Source organism: Abramis brama (genome assembly GCF_963993115.1).
Source record: "Abramis brama genome assembly, chromosome: 6".
NCBI classification, from domain to species: domain Eukaryota; kingdom Metazoa; phylum Chordata; class Actinopteri; order Cypriniformes; family Leuciscidae; genus Abramis; species Abramis brama.
Genome location: NC_139968.1, coordinates 37,355,197 through 37,378,693, shown reverse-complemented (window position 1 = coordinate 37,378,693; position 23,497 = coordinate 37,355,197). Strand labels below are relative to the sequence as shown.

General features: G+C 38.7%; 2 protein-coding genes across 2 annotated transcripts in view; one reads left to right on the top strand and one right to left on the bottom strand.

The window, feature by feature from the left end:
- Window positions 1-7,070: 7,070 nt before the first annotated feature.
- LOC311084853 (uncharacterized protein) lies at window positions 7,071-17,113 on the bottom strand. Its single transcript, XM_084117139.1, has 5 exons — window positions 16,913-17,113; window positions 14,827-15,156; window positions 10,687-11,037; window positions 9,413-9,538; window positions 7,071-9,320 (listed from the first exon to the last, which is right to left on the bottom strand). The coding sequence occupies exons 1-5, from the start codon at window positions 16,962-16,964 to the stop codon at window positions 9,265-9,267; spliced, it is 915 nt and encodes a 304-aa protein (XP_083973265.1). The 5' UTR covers window positions 16,965-17,113; the 3' UTR covers window positions 7,071-9,264.
- A 283-nt stretch (window positions 17,114-17,396) lies between these two features.
- The window catches only part of LOC311085924 (uncharacterized protein), a gene marked incomplete at its 5' end in the record, with an annotated part of 115,741 nt that continues 109,640 nt past the window's right edge, over window positions 17,397-23,497 (top strand). Inside the window, 4 exons of the mRNA XM_084118542.1 lie at window positions 17,397-17,400; window positions 18,691-18,822; window positions 19,190-19,483; window positions 19,618-19,719. Of these exons, the coding sequence (XP_083974668.1) occupies window positions 17,397-17,400; window positions 18,691-18,822; window positions 19,190-19,483; window positions 19,618-19,719 (532 nt within the window). The remainder of the gene's footprint in view (window positions 17,401-18,690; window positions 18,823-19,189; window positions 19,484-19,617; window positions 19,720-23,497) is intronic.

The window sequence follows — 23,497 nt, the reverse complement described above, 5'->3', positions numbered from 1 at the left end:
CCATGTGCGCGCAGCTTACGAGCGAGCGCGCGCAGTCACTGCTGACTTGTCTTCGTCAGTTCGAGGGCAAGAGTGCGGTTCCACTGAAACTTTTTCAGAGGCTCCTGGGGCATATGGCATCCGCAGCCGCAGTAACGCCGCTGGGATTGCTTCAGCTTTGGCTTCGCGATCGAGTCCCGAGGTGGGCATGGCAACACGGCACGCTCCAAGTCCCAGTGACTCCAGCCTGCCGTCAGACCTTCACCCCGTGGGCGAACCTCAGTTTTCTACGGGCCGGAGTGCCCTTAGAACGAGTTTCCCGGCATGTTGTTGTATCAACAGATGCCTCCAACACGGGCTGGGGCGCCATGTGCAATGGTCATGCTGCCGCGGGCTCCTGGACAGGACCCCAGCGCCTTTGGCATGTCATTTGCCTCGAGTTGCTGGCTGTACGTCTCGCCCTGCACCGCTTCCATGCGCTGCTCAGGGGTCAGCACGTACTAGTCCGATCAGACAATACCGCAACAGTAGCGTACATCAACCATCAAGGTGGTCTACGCTCCCGCCGTATGTCGCAACTCGCTCGCCACCTCCTCATATGGAGTCAGAAGCATCTGAGGTCGCTTCGAGCCATTTATATCCCGGGACACCTGAACCAGGCGGCCGACGAGCTGTCTCGAGTTCGGCCTCTCGCTGGAGAATGGCGACTCCATCCCCGGACGGTTCAGCTGATTTGGGATCAGTTCGGCGACGCACAGGTAGACCTGTTTGCCTCCCACGACTCGTCCCATTGCGACCTGTTTTATTCCCTGACCGAGGGCACGCTCGGCACGGATGCACTGGCGCACAGCTGGCCGCGGGGCCTACGCAAGTATGCGTTTCCCCCAGTGAGCCTTCTTGCGCAGACCTTGCGCAAGATCAGGGAGGACGAGGAGCAGGTCATTCTGGTTGCCCCGTATTGGCCCAACCGGACCTGGTTCTCCGAACTAGTACTCCTCGCGACAGCACCTCCCTGGCCAATTCCTCTGAGGAAGGACCTCCTTTCTCAGGGACGGGGCACCTTATGGCACCCTCGTCCCGATCTTTGGAACCTCCACGTGTGGCTCCTGGACGGGACGAGGCAGGTTTGAGTACCCTACCACCTGCGGTGGTGGCTACCATCACTTCCGCTAGAGCATCGTCCACGAGACATGCCTATGCGTTGAAGTGGAACCTCTTCGTCAACTGGTGTTCTTCTAAACATCAAGAACCCACGAAATGCCCGATCAGTGTCGTGCTTTCCTTCCTGCAAGAAGGGTTGGAGCGAAGGCTGTCTCCCTCCACCCTGAAAGTGTATGTTGCCGCCATTGCCGCACATCACGAAGCAGTTGATGGTAAGTCTCTGGGAAAGCACGACCTGATCGCCAGGTTCCTGAGGGGAGCGAGGAGACTAAATCCTCCTCGTCCTCCCCTCGTTCCCTCTTGGGACCTCTCAGTGGTTCTAACTGCCCTGCAGAGTGCTCCATTTGAGCCTTTGCAATCAGTGGAGCTTAAGTTCCTGTCAATGAAGACAGCGCTCCTGGTTGCATTGGCCTCCATCAAGAGGGTAGGGGACCTGCAGGCATTTTCGGTTGACGAAGCGTGCCTGGAATTTGGGCCGGCTGACTCTCACGTGATCCTGAGACCCCGGCTTGGATATGTGCCCAAGGTTCCTACCACACCCTTTCGAGACCAGGTAGTGAACCTGCAAGCGCTGCCCTTGGAGGAGGCAGACCCAGCCTTGGCACTGCTCTGTCCAGTACGCGCCCTCCGTGCTTACGTAGACAGAACGCGGTGTTTCAGGACCTCAGACCAGCTCTTTGTCTGTCATGGTGGGAAGCTGAAGGGAAAGGCTCTCTCAAAGCAAAGGTTATCTCACTGGATAGTGGATACCATTGCTTTGGCATACCAGCAGCAAGGTCGTCCGTGCCCCCTTGGTGTGAAAGCCCACTCCACACGTAGTGTGGCTTCCTCTTGGGCTCTAGCGCATGGCGCCTCGCTATCAGACATTTGTAGAGCTGCAGGCTGGGCGACACCCAACACATTCGCGAGATTCTATAATCTCCGCGTAGAGCCAGTTTCTTCTCATGTACTCGCTTCAACCAGCCGGTGCTAGATTCTGCTCAGGTGTCTTCGCTTGCTCGCCATTCCTCTCCACGGACGGGATACGTGCGATATTTCTCTCAGGTGAGTCTGATAAGCTCTGAGTTCCTCCAGCACTGGTGACGTCAACGCCTGACTTATGCCATTTTGCCATAACGCAGCTTTTGCGCTTGACTAGGTGCCTCCATGTGCATGGTTCCCCCTCTGGGCGACCCCCACATGTGTATTCCACTGTAAGTCTCCTTGTGAGCGTGTGTCTTTCCCTTGGCAAGCCACCTTGCCACCCCTGGGGTTTAAAATTCCACCTGCGGCTGGACACCCCAGTGATTCTCCATATGCATCCCTCTGGGTCATATGTGTATTCTAAGTCCCCCCCATCAATGGCTGGGCATGATTGCATATTTCTCTCTGAGATATGCTTCCCAGTGTACCTTGGTATCCCTGTGTTAAGTAGGACTCCTTCGTTCGTGCTAGTCTCACAACAGGGAGCTCAGACTTACGCAGGGCACTGGAAGACAGCCGAGGTGGCGTGATTAGACTGGAACCCCAATCGTCGTCATCCGACGTAACTCGGAGTAACCACGAAAGGGAACGTCTCGGTTACGGATGTAACCCTCGTTCCCTGAGTGGGAACGGAGACGTTACGTCTTCCTGCCACTTCCGCTGTACCGCTGAAAAACGCCTGGGGCCAGTCTCGGCTCCTCAGCGAAGGCATGTCTGCATTGTGCCAGCGTACTTCCTTATATACCCCCTGCGGCGGGCGGAGTTACGCTATGCAAATTCCGCAGACCCATGGCATTTCATTGCCATTGGCTCGTTTTATATACTCGAAGGTGATAGGCTTCTAAGCGAAACCCCAATCGTCGTCATCCGACGTAACGTCTCCGTTCCCACTCAGGGAACGAGGGTTACATCCGTAACCGAGACGTTTCAGTGGTTATTTCTAACTCCAGTATACGAGAAACCGAAGTTAGTTCTAAGCAGATCTTTTCTTGACATCACACTTTTTTTTTATAAAGTTCATATCCTGTTTTTTTTTTTTTGTTTTGTTTTTCTGTCAATGTCTGGGGACTTTAAGAATAAACACAATTTATAATTGTTGCAATGTTGAAATTATAATTCTGATGTTCAGAGTATTTAATAATTTCTTTAGTTTTCATCAGTCTCGGGAGTAACTCAATGTATAAATTGGGCAGACAATTTTCAGCACTGCTGTCCAAAGGCAAAAAGCAGTAACTCCACATATGTAGACAAGTTTTGTCTTTGTGGGGGTGTAACATGATACTGAGTCATAATGCGTTGTGACTGATCACTCTATTAAAACCTTTACAGGGAAAAAACCTGTCAATGTGGAGAGATGATTCTTGATGTAAAATAGTTAAGGTTAATGGGCCATGTTAGCCAGAAAAAAAACCTTGACACTTTTCAAGGGGTTAATTAATTAGAAAGACAGGCTTTTATTGGTAAGTAGAGCGCCATCTAAAGTCCAAAATTAGACTTCTGGAACAATAACAACTCCGAATTTGACAGATAGTGTGAGCTATAAATACATCTCACAGTTGAGAAGCCAAAGCCCCAATAATAAACATGAAAGTATTGTTGTTTTTCATATACTTTATGACTGTGATTTCCAAACACTGGAGTCCAGTTTATGAACACTAAAAGACAGGACCTCTTTCATGAAACAGGAGCAAAACGGATGTCTTTGTAATTGTCCAAATCCCTCAATAATGTTCTCAAAGGATTCACATAAAAACGTTATTTATACATTGTTTGTAGAAGGTTTTTAAAATGTCCTCATGTTGGGAGAAAACATTCTCAGAACAGCATTCTTGGACCATAGAATGACAACTAACTTCAAATGAATAAGGTTGTGTGTCTGTTTTAAAAGTTCATCCTCTGAAAGTGGGAAAGTTTTGTAGCCTGTCCCATTAGTTATTCTTCCTAACTTTTCTCTTAAATTTATGAAAAGGCTATGCAAGTGTTAGAATGAAACACTTTCAAAACACTGTTCATGAAATCACCACATATTGTCGTTAGTATTTGATGAACGTTCTCATAATGTTGGCAAAAACATTCTTTGAACAAGATTCTTCGAATGTCATTTAAATATTAAAAATCACTAACTTTCTGACTTAAAGTTAGTTCTTTCATGACAACTCTCGGAGTGATTGGTCTGCATGGAGCTGGGTGAAATACATCTGATGTAATACGGTGGCCGAGAGAGCTCAACGCGCTCCAAATGAAGAAAACACATGCAAACAGAAAAAAACGCATGCAAACAGAAAAAAACGCATGCAAACAGAAAAAAACACATGCAAACAGAAAAAAACGCATGCAAACAGAAAAAACGCATGCAAACAGAAAAAAACACATGCAAATAGAAAAAAACACATGCAAATAGAAAAAAAACACCAGCGAATAAGAAAACATCTTCATCAGTTTTACAACTCACGTGCGTCCCAATACTCACAACACAACCAAATACGGAGACGCGCTGCAATTACAGAAACGCGCTGCAAAAGTTCACAACACAACCAAACAGAAACGCGCTGCAAACAGGACAGAACACAACGGAAATGTTTCCGGGGAACCCAATAAGTGATGGACGGACGGCTCGCGAGCTTTACCAGAGAGACGCGGGCTCTGGCTTTACCTATGCCCTACTCTCTTAAAAGGGCAGACGGCAGAGCCCTTGAATTGGGCACTTTGGAGGGAGCGGGGCACTTGTGTGCCATTATGTTGATGAAGGGAGCAACGAAAGACAACGTAATTTCCTCATTATTTTCACCTGGGATGTTCCCATGACAACGCAGCGCGTGTCCATCAGCTGAATAGCTGTTCTTACCAGAAATATAGTATTATTGCTGTTAACATAACTGTTGCAAATAAATATACATTTTATACAACAAAGTTTTTAAAATATGTGTTATATCTTTGTGTGAGTGTCTCAACTTTAAAACTTGCCGTCTCATATTTGGACCTATAGCTACATTCTAACATTTCTTACGAAACTTATTTTAACATAACATGACAAAATGTGTTCAATGTAACTGATGTATAGATTAATGTCTTTTCCTCGTTCTTTTTCTCTATCTTTTTTATTTATTTATTTATTTTAGTCTTCAGCTCATTGTTCTTTTTAGTATTCTTATGACATTGAACATATCGCAAATACATTTTGTATATTGTATACAAAGTTGTATGTCATAAACGTGTCATCTTTGTATGTTTTGCAAAAAAATATAAAATAAATAATAATAATAAAAGTAGACAGCTGTAAGCACGTCCTAGCCGTCCGTCCGTCACTTATTGGGTTCCCCGGAAACATTTCCGTTGTGTTCTGTCCTGTTTGCAGCGCGTTTCTGTTTGGTTGTGTTGTGAACTTTTGCAGCGCGTTTCTGTAATTGCAGCGCGTTTCCGTATTTGGTTGTGTTGTGAGTATTGGGACGCACATGAGTTGTAAAACTGATGAAGATGTTTTCTTATTCGCTGGTGTTTTTTTCTATTTGCATGTGTTTTTTTCTATTTGCATGTGTTTTTTTCTGTTTGCATGTGTTTTCTTCATTTGCAGCGCGTTGAGCTCTCTCGGCCACCGTAGATATGCGGCAGCAGAGCAAAAATGGGACTTGAGACTGCCAATACACACACGACACGCTGATGTGAGTAAGACATGCTGCTGCTGTACAATATAGCGTACATGAATTACCCGTAGCAGATCTATACAGGTGGAGCTGGGAAAGGTAGAGGATTTCTGAAGCGCGCTGCACTGCTAAGACAAATGCTACCTAAGTATTTGAAGGTGAGCAGCGAGCTCATTGGCTGCTGATACGGCAGGAACCAATCAGCTGCACCCTATAGATGACGATGTGATTATGAACAGGTGAGTTAAAGGACCTAGCCTGCACTATCTAAAGTTTCATGCCAGAACTTTGTATAAGTTAAACAGCAAAATCCCCTGTATCATGTCATGTTACTGTGTGTGTGATCTCAGCATCAGTCTCTCTACCTCTGGAGGTGGAATATCAGGATAAAAACACCTACAGCTGTGTGCTGAACAATCCCATCAGCAACCAGACCACACATCTGGACATCAAAACGAGAGAACGGATAATACAAATATTGTGACATGATGAAGTTTTAAATTCAAGTTATCAATAAAATCAACAAGAGGTTTAATGTGTTGGTGCAAATGTATTAAAAAAAGATAAATGTTTTGTCAAATTATATGGAAAAGTAAATCACACTATATGAGGAAAGAAACAATGCATTCAAAAGATAATGTGGTCTAAAGGTAAATGTTAGTAATGCAAAACGACGATTTTCTTTCAAATGCTTTCCTCAATACTGTATATACGCTGCGGCCATCTGGTGGCCAAAGTATTCTTTAATATTTCTTCAATATTAATACATTTAATAATGTCTTAAATGCCATGCATTTTATATTTATTTGTCAATGATATGTTTTAAAATGTATTTTATGCTGCTTTGCACTCATTTCCTTAGCACCATTTTAACTGTACGCTGCAAAACTGCATTTGCTTTGGCAACAACAACAAAAACATTTGTCATGGTAATTAAACACATTATAATTCAAACTGAAAATTAAATAGCAACTGCTAAACTGATATACATCTATGAATCATACATCATACACCCATTATATGCGTAGGCCTATATTTATAATTAAAGGAGTGTCACAATAATAAAAAGTTACAAATTCAAATTGAATGAATGATTCATTTGACCTGATGTTACCAAATGTTTAAATTTTTATTATTATTTAACTCAATCAATTATAATTATTATTGAAAGATTTCTGTACTAATTGTGAGTACATCTTACCCCAATGGTCTTCTTTAAACTTTCATTACAGTTCAAATTAATTGTGTGAATTAAATCACATTTACAGCATTTGCCCACATAGACAGTGTAAATAATGTACACATCATGACACAAAAAATGAGTTCTAAATATGATATGATTTATTTGTTCTTTAAAGAGTGCAACTGTCAAAGAACAATTTTCCAGTGGTTTGTTTGTATATATTTGTAAATATTTTTCCCATTTATTTTGACAATAGAGATTTAACAGAAGTATTTTTAAGCCTGAATCAAATCATGAACCTCAAATACGAATTATACAGCATTCATTTCTCTATGGCGAAAATGAATGGGATTGTATCTTCAAGAAAAATGCTTTGTCTTTTACAGTAAAAGTGCTTCAATACCAGTTTCAAAGTTATATATAGAGTACAGTCTACAGTTATGTAGATTAACAATCTAGATTAATTAACAATGTAGATTGACAAAAGCACTTACTATTGTTTTTGTCTAATACCATAAACATATCTACTATAATAGTTTAAATAACTGCCCTGCAAAACTGACCTCAGATCAATCAGACCTACAAGGCCTATGAAAAAGAAATACAAAACCTGTGCTAATTGAAAGAAATCAATGGATAAAAAGATTGAATCCAATATTTGGTAATAATATAGCATATTATAAGCAATTTTTCAGAGGTTGGACATTTTTGACATTGAACACCACAAGTGTAAAAAGGTAAGAAAAAAAATCAGCAGTCATTTTACCCTGTGTAAACAAAAACATTCAGTTTTAGTCTAATGCAATAATATTAAGGAACATATTCAGGAAAAAGAAAATCTCCAGGGCCAAAATGTCCAGAACACAACAGGCACATTTCAGCAAATTGCACAATAAAAGAAAATATTGCCACGCCAAACAGCTAAAATTGTCTACAATGACTGTTAAAATTTCAGATGATACCAGATCTTTATCTACCTTTTAATGCAATATTAAAAATTAATGAAACAATCAAAAATAAAAAATCTTAAAAATAATAATAATAATAATAATAATAACATTACCTGGTTGCATAAGTGTGCAATATAATTATTTATATTTGAGGGATGTCATAATGGGGGATGTTGAGAAATTAACCAACCACATCCAAACTCTTACTGAAAAGTACCGTAATTAAAATCCTCCGGTTATCATTAAGTGATGCTAATTATCCATGCTATAAAATAATCCGTTTCTGTAGGATTTTCTAGCCATGGCCTGCAACAAGCTTAAAAATGATTTGTTGGGATCTCATTGTGAAGAGGTAACACTTAGGAGAAGGGTGCAAAAGTATATATTTACAAACCATTAGATGTGTCATGGAATACCTCAAGCCAATACCCTACTACCTCAGGAAGTCATCAACCGGTGGAGACAATACCCAAACAGCAACGTCGGCCCACATCTGGTACGCGTTGAATCTACATGTACAGTACCAGACAGTACATGTGGCCTGGATCTGGGAAGACATTATGTTGCAGGTAGGGTAACAATGACAAAATGTATCAAGGAGGCTGTCAAGAGACTTACAGTAACATTAGAAGAGCTGCATGAATGTCTGGAAAGTACTGGTCATTTGCTGCATGTGAAAACAACATTCAAACCAAAAATCTAAGCCCACCTAAATTTTGACTTAACGCTTTATGGTCTGATTAAACCTAATTACCAACCACACGTATAGTTCCTAATATCAGAACATTTGGCACAAAACCTGTAGGTCTCCATTAAAAACCTGAGGATGAATAAGTCATTAAAAGAATGGTCTCAGATTAGGAAGAATGATTTGGAAAGGCACATTCTGAAGCAAGACCTAAATCCAATCAAAAAACGTAAAAAATGTTTTGAAGAGGGCTGGAGACAGACAGGAGATCCCCCGAAATATGATCAATCTAAAGCTCTTTTGCAAGGAAAAGTGGTAAACATTGACAAATCAAGATGTGCCAAGTTGATAGACATTTCCAAAAAGACTGGCTGCTGAATTAAACAAAAGGTGTTTCAACCAAGTTAAATTAAAGGGTGTGCACACTTCTGCAACCAGGTTACTGCGTCTTTTATTTGTACTTTTTTTCTTAAAAGTTTATATTTGTTTGTTACATGAATTTTGTTGGTTTAAAACCACATTAAAGGAGGAAAAAGGTCTGACATGATTTTACTTGAATTAATTTTTTTTTACATCTTAATAGCCTGCAATTGTAACAGGGGTGTGTACACTTTTATAGCCATTGTAAACATCCAGTAGCAGGTCATTTAAATCTGATTTTAAAAGTGCTTTATCATGGTATTGTTTGGTAACAATGGATCAGCTATAATCCGGCTTCAGTGGGTGTACTGTTGGGTCGTCATAATCTGAAAGACCTGAAATATAATCACACACATAATTAAATACTGATTTTGCTAAATAAAGATGATGTTTTCTTCTCACTACAGTATCTGTAAGTGATACTTGCCCTTTCTGGGGCTCCTGTTGCGGCAAAAGTAAATCACACCAGCTACAGCTACAGCTACAGCTAGTGCAGACACCAGCAGAACACCAACAGATATTCCTGCTACAACAGATGAAGACAAACCTGAACCTGGAACAAAAGAGAGACAGACATTAGTGTGAATGAATCTGTCAGATTGATCTATAACAAATAAGATATCAGAAGGTCTGAGAGAGTATGTGAATCTCATTCAGTTTAACCTTAACATTAATAGAACATCATTTAAAGGTTAGTATGATGTTGCTGAAACACTCTTTTAAACATTCAAACACTTGCTGTTAACAAGCAGAATGTTTACTTATTACTAACCAGATTGACTTTATTTCTACATCTACAGTGGCTCTTGTTGAGATTTAGAGGTTTAGATGTAAATGATTTTTTTTGAAAATATTTCATTTGAAGTCACCATCAGCCCAACTACAGGAAACACTGTTTCCTGGTACTGTCAAATGTTTGTTCCTGCTTCAGTGTTATTTTAACCCTCTGTAGTGTGGAAACATGTGAACACTGAATGGTGTTAATGAATCACCGGGAATTCTGCATTGTTTAAGCCAGAATGTTAGTGGTCCTTAATATTTAAAGGACGTTTGAGGAATGATGTTCACAGAATGTTTTCTGCCAGCATTATGAGAACATTCATTCAATACTAATGACAATACGTGGTGATTTCATGAAGATTGTTTTGAAAGTGTTTATAACACTTGCATAACCTTACCATACATTTTAGAGAAAAGTTAGGAAGAATAACTATGGTACAGACTAAACTTTCCCACTTTCCAAGGATGATCTTTTAAAACAGCCACAAAACCGTATTCATTTGAAGTTATTGTTATTCTAATGTTTAAAGGATGTTCTAAGAATGTTTTCTCCCAACATGAGGACATTTTAAAAACCTTCAACAAACAATGTATAAATACGTTTTTGTGAAAACCTTTTGAGAACATTATTGAGGACCAGACAACATTGATCAAACTTTCTATTAACATAACTGGAAGTACGTTTGTTCGTAACTTTGAGAGAACTTTGCCAGAACATTAGCCAAAGTTATTTTCTCTGTCAGCTTGGGCTGCTACAGTTCCAAGTCATCAAGATAGTATATACACACCCTCACTGTGGAATATAAAGAAACATGATATTGTTACATTAAAAAGTACCAATATCGTGTTTCTTTATATTCCACAGTGAGGGTGTTTTCACTGCCAGATGGACAAATGCCTGAATGTCTAAATTACACTTACCAATGACAATAACGTCAAAGCTCTTTACACTGCTGATGCTGCGACGACGGCGACGGAGGCTGCTTCTGCTGATCTGTAGTTTATAGAGTCCAGAGTCTGTTGTTCTGGTGTCTGTGATGGTCAGAGATCTAGTCTGATGATCCAGCTTCAGTCTGTCTCTGAATCTCTCATGACAATGGAAATCTGTGCAAGTCTTATTGGGATCTCCAGTGATTTCAGCAATGAAAGTGCCATTAAAATACCATGTCATCACATCACTTGGGTTGTTTATTACACCAGGATCTAAAGTGACAGGTTCTCCCTGCTTCACAGATTTTTTCTTCATTTGATCTTGTTCAGCAGCAGAAACACCTGAAACACAAACCAAAAGATAATTGAAGGATCTTTTGGGGAAAGAAACACCACAACGAGAAAAAAAAAAACTTGAAAATATTTGTGCAAATTGCACATTCTTTTTTGACCTGCAGTCTGTAAAGCAACTCTAGAATGGTACAGGCTATAAAAACTGCATTTATGCACTAGAATGCTTCAGATCCAACACATGACCAGAGGAATTTCAACAAAACACTATTCTACCAAATTCGATGAGTTATTTTTTCGAACCTGTCCCAGGCAATTAGTCCAATTTACACAAAATTTGGCATACATCACCTAGGTGTCATGGGCCATCTGTTCTTGTGTTTGTTTTGGGGTGCATCGGTTTTGGTTCAGTTTCATGTGGTTGTTTGTTTCCATAGTTTTTCTTTTGATTGATAGTGTTGGATACCTGGTGATCGTTTTGTTAATTAGTTTGTTTGGATATTTCAGCCCTGTGTTTCTTTCAGTCCATTGTCTGTTCTCAGACATACTGGTTGTTCTGCTCATGGTTTACCAGTCTTAGGCCCTGTCCACGGGTATTTTCAAAACCACAGTTTTTTCTATGCAGTTTAGCCGTTTGTCCACAAGCAAATGCAGTATCCGGTCACTGAAATCTAATTTTTCAAAAACTCCTGCCAGGGTGAAGATTCTTTGAAACTACAGTTGTGTTGTCATGTAGACGGTGAAACCGGAGAAACCAGAGAAACCGGAGATTTTGGCTTGTGACGTCGGAGTGCATGCTTTTATCTCCTTTGTTTGATGCTAGACTGTGCGCCACTATCTCCTTTGTTTAAATGAGGCGAGTCTGTGCATTGGCAGACATAGCCAAAATATTGATGTTAATAGCTGTGCAAACAGGGCTTATTACATGTATACAGTTACATGCACAGTTCTCCCATTATATTGTGGAACATAGGCATCAGATCGCAATACTACACAGCTCACTGCTTATGACAACATGTTGTTAGCCTACCAGAACCGGAACCGTTTTTTTTTTTCAGGCTTCTGATTGGCAAACGAGGCTTTACGGTTAGGGTTATATCAACACCTGTTGGTTTGGCATGCTCTTGACAGTGAATATATATACATTTTTTACTTTTACCGTGCTTGTGTGGACATGATTCTTTTTTTCTTTTTTACAAAGGAAAACTATGTGTGGACTTGGCCTGAGTATCCTGAGTATTTTTGGTTTGAGTTAATAAAATCAACTGCTGCCTGCAGTTAGATCCAGCGCTTTTCATTACCTGCTTTAACAGAAGAACAGACTGACTAAATGGACATAGCGGCAGTAAAGATCCTCCTCTCTCAACATCTCGTCCACTATGATAACGCCAGCCTCTGCCTGTTTTTCCTGGCAGGTTTGAATCTGCAAAAACCAAAGCACACATGCCTGGAGATGGCCCTCAACGGATATTCATGGAGTTTGTGGACTGGGTCCATTTTTGCTAGAGATCTCCCTTTACCATCAGTAAGATAGAGGAGGATCACAAAACCACAGTCCACGCCGTGAGCATCGCCACTTCAGTCAAGCCCCCTGCATAATTAAAGCCTAAGCCTACCGCAGACATAGAGCCTGAGTCGAGTTAATGTTGTCTGTGATGTTCCATTCCATTCCGATGGTCTCTGCCCGTTCCGTGTCGACCAAGAAGGCCATTCCTGAAATGTATGTCTGTCCCATGTCAGCCAAAAAGGCTGATCCCGAAGTGACTGTCTGTCCCATGTCAGCCAAGGAGGCCACTTTTAATCTTTCTGTCCATCTTGAATTGGTTTTGTAACCCTCTGCCCATGCTACCCAGTTCTTCAGCCCTATCTTCGCTGGCTCCTGCCAGCCCTTTGGCTCTTCCTAAACTGTCTGCTCCTTGTATCTTGGATCCACCTGGGGCTTCTAGTTCACCAGGTCAGCCCTGGGGTGTCAACTCTTCAGCTCCAAGCCCGTAACTCCACCTCAGCCTGTCGACCAGTCGGCTCCACCTGAGACGGCTGTCCCTAAAGCTCCTTCCTCATCCCTCCGGATCCACTTTGGTCAGCCATTGCTTGTCGCTCGCCATGGATTTCCAGGCCTTCATCTGCGACTCGTCCCTCCACCCATCAGGCTCCGCCTTCCCTCCAGCTTCACTTTGGTCCTCAGTCAGAGCAGACTAGCTTCACCCTTTTCTCCCAGGCCCCACCCCTACTTAAACCGTGAGTGGTTGTCGCCTTTGGCTTTTGGCTTGCTTAGTTTGGGGACATTTAGTTGGGGACATTTAATATTCAACATTATTATTGATCTGCTTGAATTGACACCATTATATGAGAACTGAATTGAGCTAGACGATGGCATCACTGTTCTCTACAGAGCAGATATATATATACACTAAATTAATAACTTTCTTACAACAAAAATGGAATGAACTTAAGCAGGACTGTTACGATATTATGTGACACCACGCTGTGCGACTTTGGTGTTTCTAGTTTCTTTTGTATTGTTTCTGCCGCTGTCTGTTTTTTTTTTACTTTCGCTCTCGCAGGCGATGTGCTGATCGGTCGCCTGATTGGCTGTCAACCATCGGAGAGGAGGGTTCTGGCGTGCTTACGTCTGCAAGTGAGATCCAGTCATATGGTTACCGGAAACCCGGGAACTATAAAAGGAGTCATGGACGCACTAGACGGCGGCGGCCTTTTTGTTTGTGAACTTGATTTTGTGTGCTTAGTATATTTTATTCTGTTAAGCTTGATTTTGGTTTTTGCTTGTTTTCAATTTTTTTAGAATTTATCAAGCTTTGTTAATGTGTTCAAAGTTGGTCATGTGAGATCTCGTTGTGTTGCCGTCCTATTCTTTTTATCGAAATGTTTGAGAGCGGTAACGCTGTGTTTTGGGAATGATAGAGGAAAAGGGACAGGTAAGAGATGTCACGTGACGTACATCGCACTTAGGTTTATTTTCTGTTTAGACACACTAGGTTAAGAGGGCAAGTGCCATTCGTTGTATTTTTGTTTGATAGTTAGGGTAGGGAAGTATACGACGTCTTGGACGTCGAAGACCTTTCCTTTCTACATTTTTCTTTCGTATTAGTTAGGTTAGTTTCAAACGACGTAGAAAGATTCTTTTGTTTTATTCTTTTCTTTGAGTTGGCACTGTCCAGTTATTCCCTTTTCTCCTTCCAGGTCTGGGATAATATAATTTGCTGGTTTGTTTGATTTATTTCTGATTGTAAACAACTTTAATTATTATTATTTTTTTTTTTTAACTATCTATATATATGTTTATATATAGATATATTCTTTGACCAGTTGCACATAATAAATGTGTTCCAACGCTCTGCTGCTTCCTGGTATCACTCATTTCCCAGTGTTTCCATAGTAAAAATTGTTGACGGGTGACATAATGTTTCCCTTCTACCTTCCGAGACTTTTAAAACCATGAAGGGTCGTAACATGGACTATGACACTATTTTCTTCTAGATCTGTGGTACAGCCGAAACAAACTTTGTTGCATTCTTTTCCTTTTATCACTGTAAAGCTGCTTTGAAACAATCCATATTGTAAAAAGCGCTATATAAATAAAGGTGACACTAGGGACTGTTCAGTGAAAGTGTTTTTCTGAACTTTTTTTTTTTTTTTTTTTCGCCTACAATGACTAATTTATTGACAAAAACGTATCTATTTCCAAAGGTAAGTGGTGCTATAATCTAAGAAACTTAAAAATAATAAAACAATAAAATAAAAAAACAGCTCTAATTGTCAGTTTCAAAAAATGTGATTTAAACATATAATCTGCATTTAAACATTTGTTACATGACTTACCAGTAACAGAAACACTGAAGATCTTTTCACTGATGCTGCTGGTGCTGAAGGTCTTTAGTTGATAAACTCCAGAGTCTGTGTTTTGAATGTTTGTGATGGTCAGAGATCCAGTCTGATGATCCAGCATCAGTCTGTCTCTGAATCTCTCAGTGCCTTCATTACACTTAACATCCGTACAAGTTTTACTGAGATCTCCATTAATTTGAGCGATGCGAGTGTCATTAAAATACCATCTAATTCTGTCTTGTTGGGTTTTTACAACACCAGTGTTTAAAGTGACTGAATCTCCCTCCATCACAAACACTGACACGTCATCAACACCAGATACACCTGAAGAAGAAATTAATTGGTGATAATGCGGAAAAAATATGCAATAGCAAAAAAAGTGCTGTGAATTCACATAAAACATATCATAAAGATTGTGAGTAAAAAAAGAGCCTGGATTAAAAATGTAATGCATGACACATGCAAACAATTCATAATGGATTTACATATTCACTCATTAGACAAACATACAGGAGTCTCATCAATAATTTTAAACAATTTAATGAACATCATAAAACCGACATCCTGATCCATATTTTACCTCCCTTCCCTATTTTTTTTTTTCACATTTGGACTTTCCTAAACATCTGCATTTCACTTTGTACATCGAGGCCAGCAATGCAACACTGCTCTGCTAATTTGATCTAATATTTAATGCTTTTTAAATGTTATAGGAAATAAAATAAAATTACTAAGGGCGAATCTACAAGATTATTTATGACAAGGGGTGGCAACATAAAAAAAAAATGGCCTGACTTACACATCTGTCTCTATGACTTTGAGAAACAGTTGCAGTAATCATCCATACTGTTTAAAATAATTTTAATGAATTACAACATATTAAAATCCAGGGCACCAATATCTAAACACATTAACAGATTCTAAATTTCTTTGAGCTTGTAGGTCTATCATCAGAAACAGAAGACTACTGTATGTGGACATTATGGAAGGTCACCCAGAACACCCTAGCAACCATTTAGCAACTGCATAGCAACACCCTAGCAACAGCCTACTGTCTCTGTATATCCTGACCTTCAAATTTCAAACCATTGTATAGGCTATTTAAACTAGGCAACCTTTTCAAACCAATAAACTTAGTCTTTCAAACTGAAATAACTTTCAGTTAATTAATATTAGACTCTTCAGCAATCTGAGAATCCACGTATCACAAGAAAATAGTTATGGTGCTCAACAAAAGTCAAAATTATAAAGGAGAATGGTTGTGGAAAATATTACAATAGACATGTATCTGAATGGGATTTTCTCCTACACTCACAACCCCACACATTTATAAGATTTTTAAAACAAAGCCAAACCACTTATGATATATTTTACCACAAGATGTGTTGCTCCATCAATGTTCAATAAATAATTCTTTTTTTCTGCAAACATTTTCTTTAAGGTGCTTTTAACCCTTTTGTGCCCTACATATAAGAATACATCAGAAAATGTATTTATTGCTAATTTTAACTAAATTAAGACCCAAATAGGCTAATGTGTATGCATTTGACAGAAGCTATAATATAATATCAATATCAACAAAAAATATCAGCAAGATGGATGAGGTGTTTTTTTTTATTCCACGTCATTTAACCTAAGTAAAGGTCCCACCCCTTTTCAATGTTTTCCCATTGTCATTCACGATATGAATTTGCTCTTTTTATGTGCCAGCAACCTCAGAAATGTGTCGAAAAATAAATATGTGACCACATATATCACAAACACATTTCACCTAAATTTATCCTCAAATTAAAACAACAGTAATTAATAAATAATTAATTAATATATTTCGAATATAAAGTGATTAGAGCTCAGTCAGCTGACACAAAATGAAACAAGCACACACACACACTCACACAAACAAACAAACAGACAAACACACACACACACACACACACACACCAGAGAAATAAAAATAGCCTAATAAAATACATTTCCATCGAATGTAAAGCAATTAGAGCTGACAGAAAAAAGAAACTGCGTTGCGTTCTTTGTTCGTTTTATCGGCGGTAAAAGAGATTGTAACAAATAAATGTCTTACCTTGGTCAAGACAAAACAAAGGTACTGACAGCAAAATAAAAAGAAGCTTCATTTTCACCACCTTTTGTCCGAAAATTAAATGCAGATTCTGTGAAATAAAAACGTCTGTTTCTTCCGCATTAATGACGCCTATATGAAAGTAAAACGTTGGTGTGAGTAGGCAGATGTGAGTAGGCTGGCCTACAGATAAGCCGTTCAATTTAATTTGTTATTTTCATTTGTTTTATCAAGATACACAATTCGTCTAACCCATTTCACTGTCAACCCAATAGAAAAAAAAATGTCACAGTGAAAAATAAATTAAATATGACATCTATCACTCAAAATTATCAGCAAAAAAAAAAAAAAAAAAAAAACTATTTTTACCTAACTATTTAAACCTATTTTAAACATGCTGTATGAGTGAGATCTTACGGATTGTTGAAGGTTCCATGAACTGTAAGATCATCAGCTATCAGTCTGTGTATGTTATCAATAATGCATTATGGGTAAGAATTCTGTTTGACTTCTGACCTGTGACACTTCTTTTTCAAACATAAGTTTGGCTTCAGTATTTTATTTAATTGTACATGCAGTTCTATCTCGAGAGGAAGTCAGTCAGACTGTGAGGTTAATAACTACTAGGACAGGAAGAACCTCTCCACCTACAAGTTACATGCACATGTTTGTTTAAAACTTCAAATCACATTTCAGAAGAAAGCAAACCACAACAGGTTTCAGTTTGACTGCTGAATAGCTATAGATATAATCATATAAAACTGATAATGTGTGGTTTTCAACTTTTTTGTTTTGCCAAACAAAACAATTGACAATCGAGTTATTATAACTGTAAGTTCTGTTGTGATTAAATTCAGGGTGATCCACTCAATATTCTTCATCTTCGATTCTACATGTTAAATACAGGCCATTTCAAAAACTATCAGTGTTAAATGATAAAGAATTAGGAATGTATGTTTTCTGCCATTAAGTTAAAGTCATCAAACAGTTATAATGGTAATGAGGGCCAGAAGAACACTTATATATAACCTTTCTTTATATATCATATAACTATAGACATCATGTGTTCAGAGGAGGGGTGAACTATAGGAGGGGCGAAGTCTGTCAGGGGACGATTCAGATTCACACATCAGATTAACAGTTCGAGTGTTTTTGGTACGTAGTTCAGACACAGACAAAGAAAATGTTTCCCGTGTTTGTTTTGCTCTGTTTGTGCTGTTGGCGTCTGAATGGTAAGTTATAAAAACATTTTATGGCTTCATGTTTTCAGTTCAAGAGCAATAAGCTGTTCAAATGACACTGCTTTCATGAGACATTAATGTGAGATCTACTTTGGATTCAGGTCTCGGTTCGTGATCTCAAATCAGGGAATTTTAAAAAGTCATGGAAACGTATATAAATTGCAATCATTTTCCATGACTATTAACATTTCAGATTAAAAATCACAGAAAAGTAATGGAGATTTCTTAATAATGTAAACTAAAACTATTGAAGGGTTTGTAATCCTCGGTTGCTTTCAAATATCAGGCTTTTTTGTGGGTTTTAAATGACTGTTGATCATGACATGAAAATGGAAATCCTCGACAGCCATAAAGATTAAGTTATTGGTTCACAATCACATTTATCTGTTTGTTCATTTAAATCATCTTTAATGTTCTTATGTGTGTCTGCTGCTGTTCTACAACTTACATTTAAAGGTTACAAATTACAGCTAAATTCAGGCCTTATTGACAACATGAACCTTAATCTGCGATTCATCTGATTTTATGTTTGTTCTTCAGGTGTGTTTGGTGATTCAGTGTCAGTGATGGAGGGAGATTATGTCACTCTAAACACTGATCTCACTGAAATACATGAAGATGAAGACATTCTGTGGAAATATGGAGCTGAAAACTCTCTGATAGCTCGAATCAGTAGAGCTGATGGAATCTCCTCCACATCTGATGATGTTCCTGATGGGAGATTCAGAGACAGGCTGAAGCTGGACAATCAAACTGGATCTCTGACCATCACAAACACCAGAACTGAACATACTGGAGATTATAAACTAGAGATAAATGGAGTGAAACTGACATCAAAAACATTCAGTGTTTCAGTCTATGGTGAGTAGAGATCACTTGTCCTTTTCATATTCTTATTTTATTTTTTACATACTGTAAAGTTTACAGATTTTGTAGTTTGAGATGACAGACGTTATAAACACTCACTCAACACAATGAAATGAAAATAAGATAGTTGATTAGATTTACCTATTTCTGTTTATTCTCTCATGTTTCTCAGCTCGTCTGCCTGTTCCTGACATCAGCAGAGATTGTTCTTCTTCATCGTCATCATCATCATCATCATGTTCACTGCTGTGTTCATCAGTGTTGAATGTGTGTGATGCGACTCTCTCCTGGTACGCAGGAATCAGTGTATTGTTCAGCATCAGTGTGTGTGATCTCAGCATCAGTCTCTCTCTACCTCTGGAGGTGGAATATCAGGATAAAAACACCTACAGCTGTGTGCTGAACAATCCCATCAGCAACCAGACCACACATCTGGACATCAACACACTCTGTCACACATGTGCAGGTACCACAGCACTGATGATAGATGTGTGTATTTACTGACCTGATCTCTGTCTTCTGTTGTAGATCAGACTGATGTGTTCAATTCTTTCTTTATCATTACAGCACCAGACACACAGTCTTCTTTACACTCTCCAGTGTCTCTGATAGTGTTGATCTCTACAGCTGGATCTCTGATGATTGTTCTTATAGTTGGGATCTTCTTCATCTGCAAGAAATGTAGAAAAACTGATCAAGAAGGCAAGTGTAACCTATCATTTTAAACAAGTAAATAATACTTTAAATGTACAGTGTAAATATTGTAAACAAGCTCTAATTATCATTTAATCACAGTTATTCTCATACATTTTCTATATAATGCCCTCTATAGTTTCTTTTTATGGAACGATTAATATAGTGTTATGTAATAAATGTATTGTAATATAGTGTAACTTCACTACCCTAAGTTGTAAACTCATCTAACAAAGATATAGTTTTGTTGTTCTAATGAATCTATTATTACTGTTATGCAGAAGAGATCACTTACGCAGAGCCAACATTCTACAAAAGTAAAGCACATAAATCGGTAAGATCATTTATTCCTTATTTATGTTGTGTGTCTGTGTTTGGTTTCAGTGGTGAGTCAGGAATACTTGGCATCAGGGATATTAGGCTGCTGTCACTTTAAGACCTGACGCACAGATCCTTTATACTGTTTCACAAGTGTTTTCTTTTCTTTTCTTTTCTCACAATTGCGAGATTATATCTTGCAATTCAGACTTTTTTCACAGAATTGCGAGATATAAACTTGCATTTGTGAGAAAAAAGTCAAAATTGTACGATAAAATGTCACAATTGCATTTTAAATAATTTTTTACTCCGCAGTGAAAAAACAAACAAACAAACAAGCGGGCAATTCTTAGAAGAAAAGTCCGAAAATGTGAGATACCGTACAAAAAAAGGGAGATCATTTTTGTTGTTGTTGTTGTTTTTTATACAGAAAGTAAAAGCGGAAGATCATGTGGAAGAGGATGATGTGGTGTACGTTTCTGTCGCCATGAGTAGATGATCAAAAACCTTTTTTTCTGAATACCAGATCCAGCTTGCTCTACGAACCTTTAGTCTGTGGTCGAGTTTTGGGATTCAGAATCAGCACAAATTCCAGTGGAGTAAATGTAATTAGTTACTGTCCTCAAGTATCTTTTTGGTTACTTTGTAGTTTTACTGAGTATCAAAGATATTAGCCACCTTTACTTTCTACTTGAGTACCTTTATGAACAAGTATATGTACTCTTTACTCCAGTACATTTGTGAAAAGTAATGCAATAACTCGTTACATTTTGCATGGCACCTAACTTATTCTGCAGCAGTTTATTGCGGAGGTAATGAAGTGATATCGCCATCTACAGGGCATTGAAGGTACTATAACTTGTGCATTTTGTCCTTATTCGCAAACTTGTCTACAAGTCTGCTTTACATGAATGCGAGTGCATTAGCGGGTAGTTACTGAATCGCACGTGTTTCATATATGAGATGAGGCTGAAGCCAGGACGTCCAGTGCAAGTAAGCTTTGACTTTTTTACTTATCATTATTTTATTTATCCATTATATTGAAGAGACTTTTTTACTAAGACTCTTCACAAATCAACTGTTTCTTGTTTTTCACTGGCATGTCTCTTTGGTGTTGAGGACTAGTTCATCTTTGAGCCTACTTTCAGTATGAGTAAATAAGTACTGTTAAAATCAGATACTCTAAGACTTTCACTGTAGGGTATCTGTACTTTTACTCATGTATGGTTTTCAGGTACTCTTTACACCTCTGACGAATTCTGAAAGAAAGAAATTTCATAAAATCCCAGCAGAGATACAGAAGGATGACTCTGAGGGGTTTGAAGTGTGACGTTGAGAGATGGACCAATGAAGCGCTCTCCTAAAGACTTTGATTTGTAATTTAATGACTTCTAGCAAACTATCTAAATAGTGGCACATTGGAGCATTTTCATGTTTTTGACTCTAAGCCTCAAAACTATTTTGTTTTCTATTAGAAAAAGTCTACACACAACAACAAACAAACACTTAGCTTTCTCATAATCAAAAAAATTATAATAAGCAGGACTAGGTCAAATTAATGGGACTTTATAAAATTGCATTAGTTTAGAGATTGGTTTGATATGTTTGATGGACAAACATCTTCTGCATGAGCTTGTGTCGGAGGTTTGTGGTGTGTTCATGCACATATATCTTGATGTTTCAATAGCACGCGGTTGAAGGGTGTTTTTCCATTTCTGCCCACACGAAGTTTAACTTCTGCCATTCAGTGGTTTAACTGGTGGTCTCAAGTCACACTGTAAAATATGAAAAATCATACTGATGTGAGCCTGAGTCATTTGTTCATTTATTCCATTCTGTCTTATGTATATTGTCTCTGTGTATGTGCATGTTTGTGTTACATGTGGGCGGTTTCTTGAGATAATTTGTTGCTGATCCAGATATTGGGCCACAGAAACACTCGACCTCTGCCATTATCGTGCCATTGTGTGATTGATTGTAGACTGTTTTGCTATTACTTTGAGTCGTTGTTTTGTCTAGCTTAGAGTGTCGTACTAGAGAGATTGTGAGTGTGATTGTGATTTTGGACCTGTGATTATTCTTGTTAACTTGACCCATGCCTGATTGACAACAATTTTGGATTTTGATTTGGCATTTGTTTGCTACGAACTTGGGGGAGGTAGGGGGTTTGACGACATTTTATTTTGAATATCTTTAATAACAATATCTTTTCGCTTTGTTTTTGGTTTAGGGAGGTATTTTGTGTGTGTGTGTTAGGAATTGTAGAAAAAAAAGATTGTTTTATTTTGGCCTTGTCTACCCCTGATGCTAAACCCTTTTAAAAATTTTTTTTTTTTTTCTTTGCATCTCTCTGGTAGAGACTTTTTCTTCCTTTTCCTGCTGACCCCTAGTGGTCGTAACAATGCTGTTTTCCATATGCATCATGACTTTATCCACAAGCTGTGAACCTTCAGATAAGCTGTGCAGTCATTTTAAAAAAAGTTATGTCTAAGAACTATTCTAGATATCACACCTTTGTTTTATAAAGAACACACCCTGTTTTTTTTTTGTTTTTTTTTCATTTTAAGAATAAATGCAATGTGTTTTCTGTTGTGATATTTATGGTTTAATGCGGATTATAACTAACAACAAGTAGCAACACTAACAATCTAGACATTTTGTCAAAGTAGTAGATTTAAACGACTTGAATGCCATTTTCTCATTTGCAGTTGTTACAGTGAAAAACACGATACACAACTGGAACAATAGCAGCTCTACTTCTGCCAGATAAGATGTTGATAATATAAGGTGGGTGGGTGAACAACACTAGTCAAAAGAGTGATTGAGGATTGAGGAATGCAAGACCGTTTACACACTGATGGGTATATCTGTGTTCATTTCAACTCCGAAAGTCATTTCCAACTTCTACAAAAAAAAGTGCATTGTGTCAAGTGATATATCTGGTGGGCCGCAGGTGTTCAGTTAACTAGACGGATTTGTTCAAAAAAATATCATTGTAACAAATTTAATTATTATTTGAAACAATAAAAAAAATGGCTGGGTTACCTGCAAAAGGCAGATTTCTACATTTTAACAACAAACCGTGTTGAAAAGCTTTGAGTAGCCTAATTAACCATTTTACGATACAGTTAAAGAGAAAGCCTCAGTGCTTCACAAAGCTTCATTTCACCATCATTATGTATTTATTTCCACCAAATGCTCCTGTATTGTAAACATATCCTCCAGCATTTCCATCTCAAAGATTCTGTCAGTTCATAGCTCAGATCACTCACAGAGCTCGATATATCAGTATATAAGTGTTACTTTCATCTACTACCTCACTGTCTTCCTACATGTGCTGCAGATGTAGTAAACATCAGCATGACCATGGACAGCTCATGGACAGCTCCTACTCACGCTCTCCGTCTCTGCAAGATTCGGAAGGGAATGATTCAGATTTCTCTTGGCACAGCTACTAGAAGACTTACAA

Bases quoted from the DNA above. Each gene is read 5' to 3' on its own strand.
- LOC311084853 (XM_084117139.1), bottom strand. From the start codon at position 16,964: ATGAAGCTTCTTTTTATTTTGCTGTCAGTACCTTTGTTTTGTCTTGAC. The intron at 15,157-16,912 runs GTAAGACATTTA...TTTCTTCTTCAG, and splicing joins TTTGTTTTGTCTTGACCAAG to GTGTATCTGGTGTTGATGAC. The intron at 9,539-10,686 runs GTAAGTGTAATT...CTTTTGTTCCAG, and splicing joins CTTTGACGTTATTGTCATTG to GTTCAGGTTTGTCTTCATCT.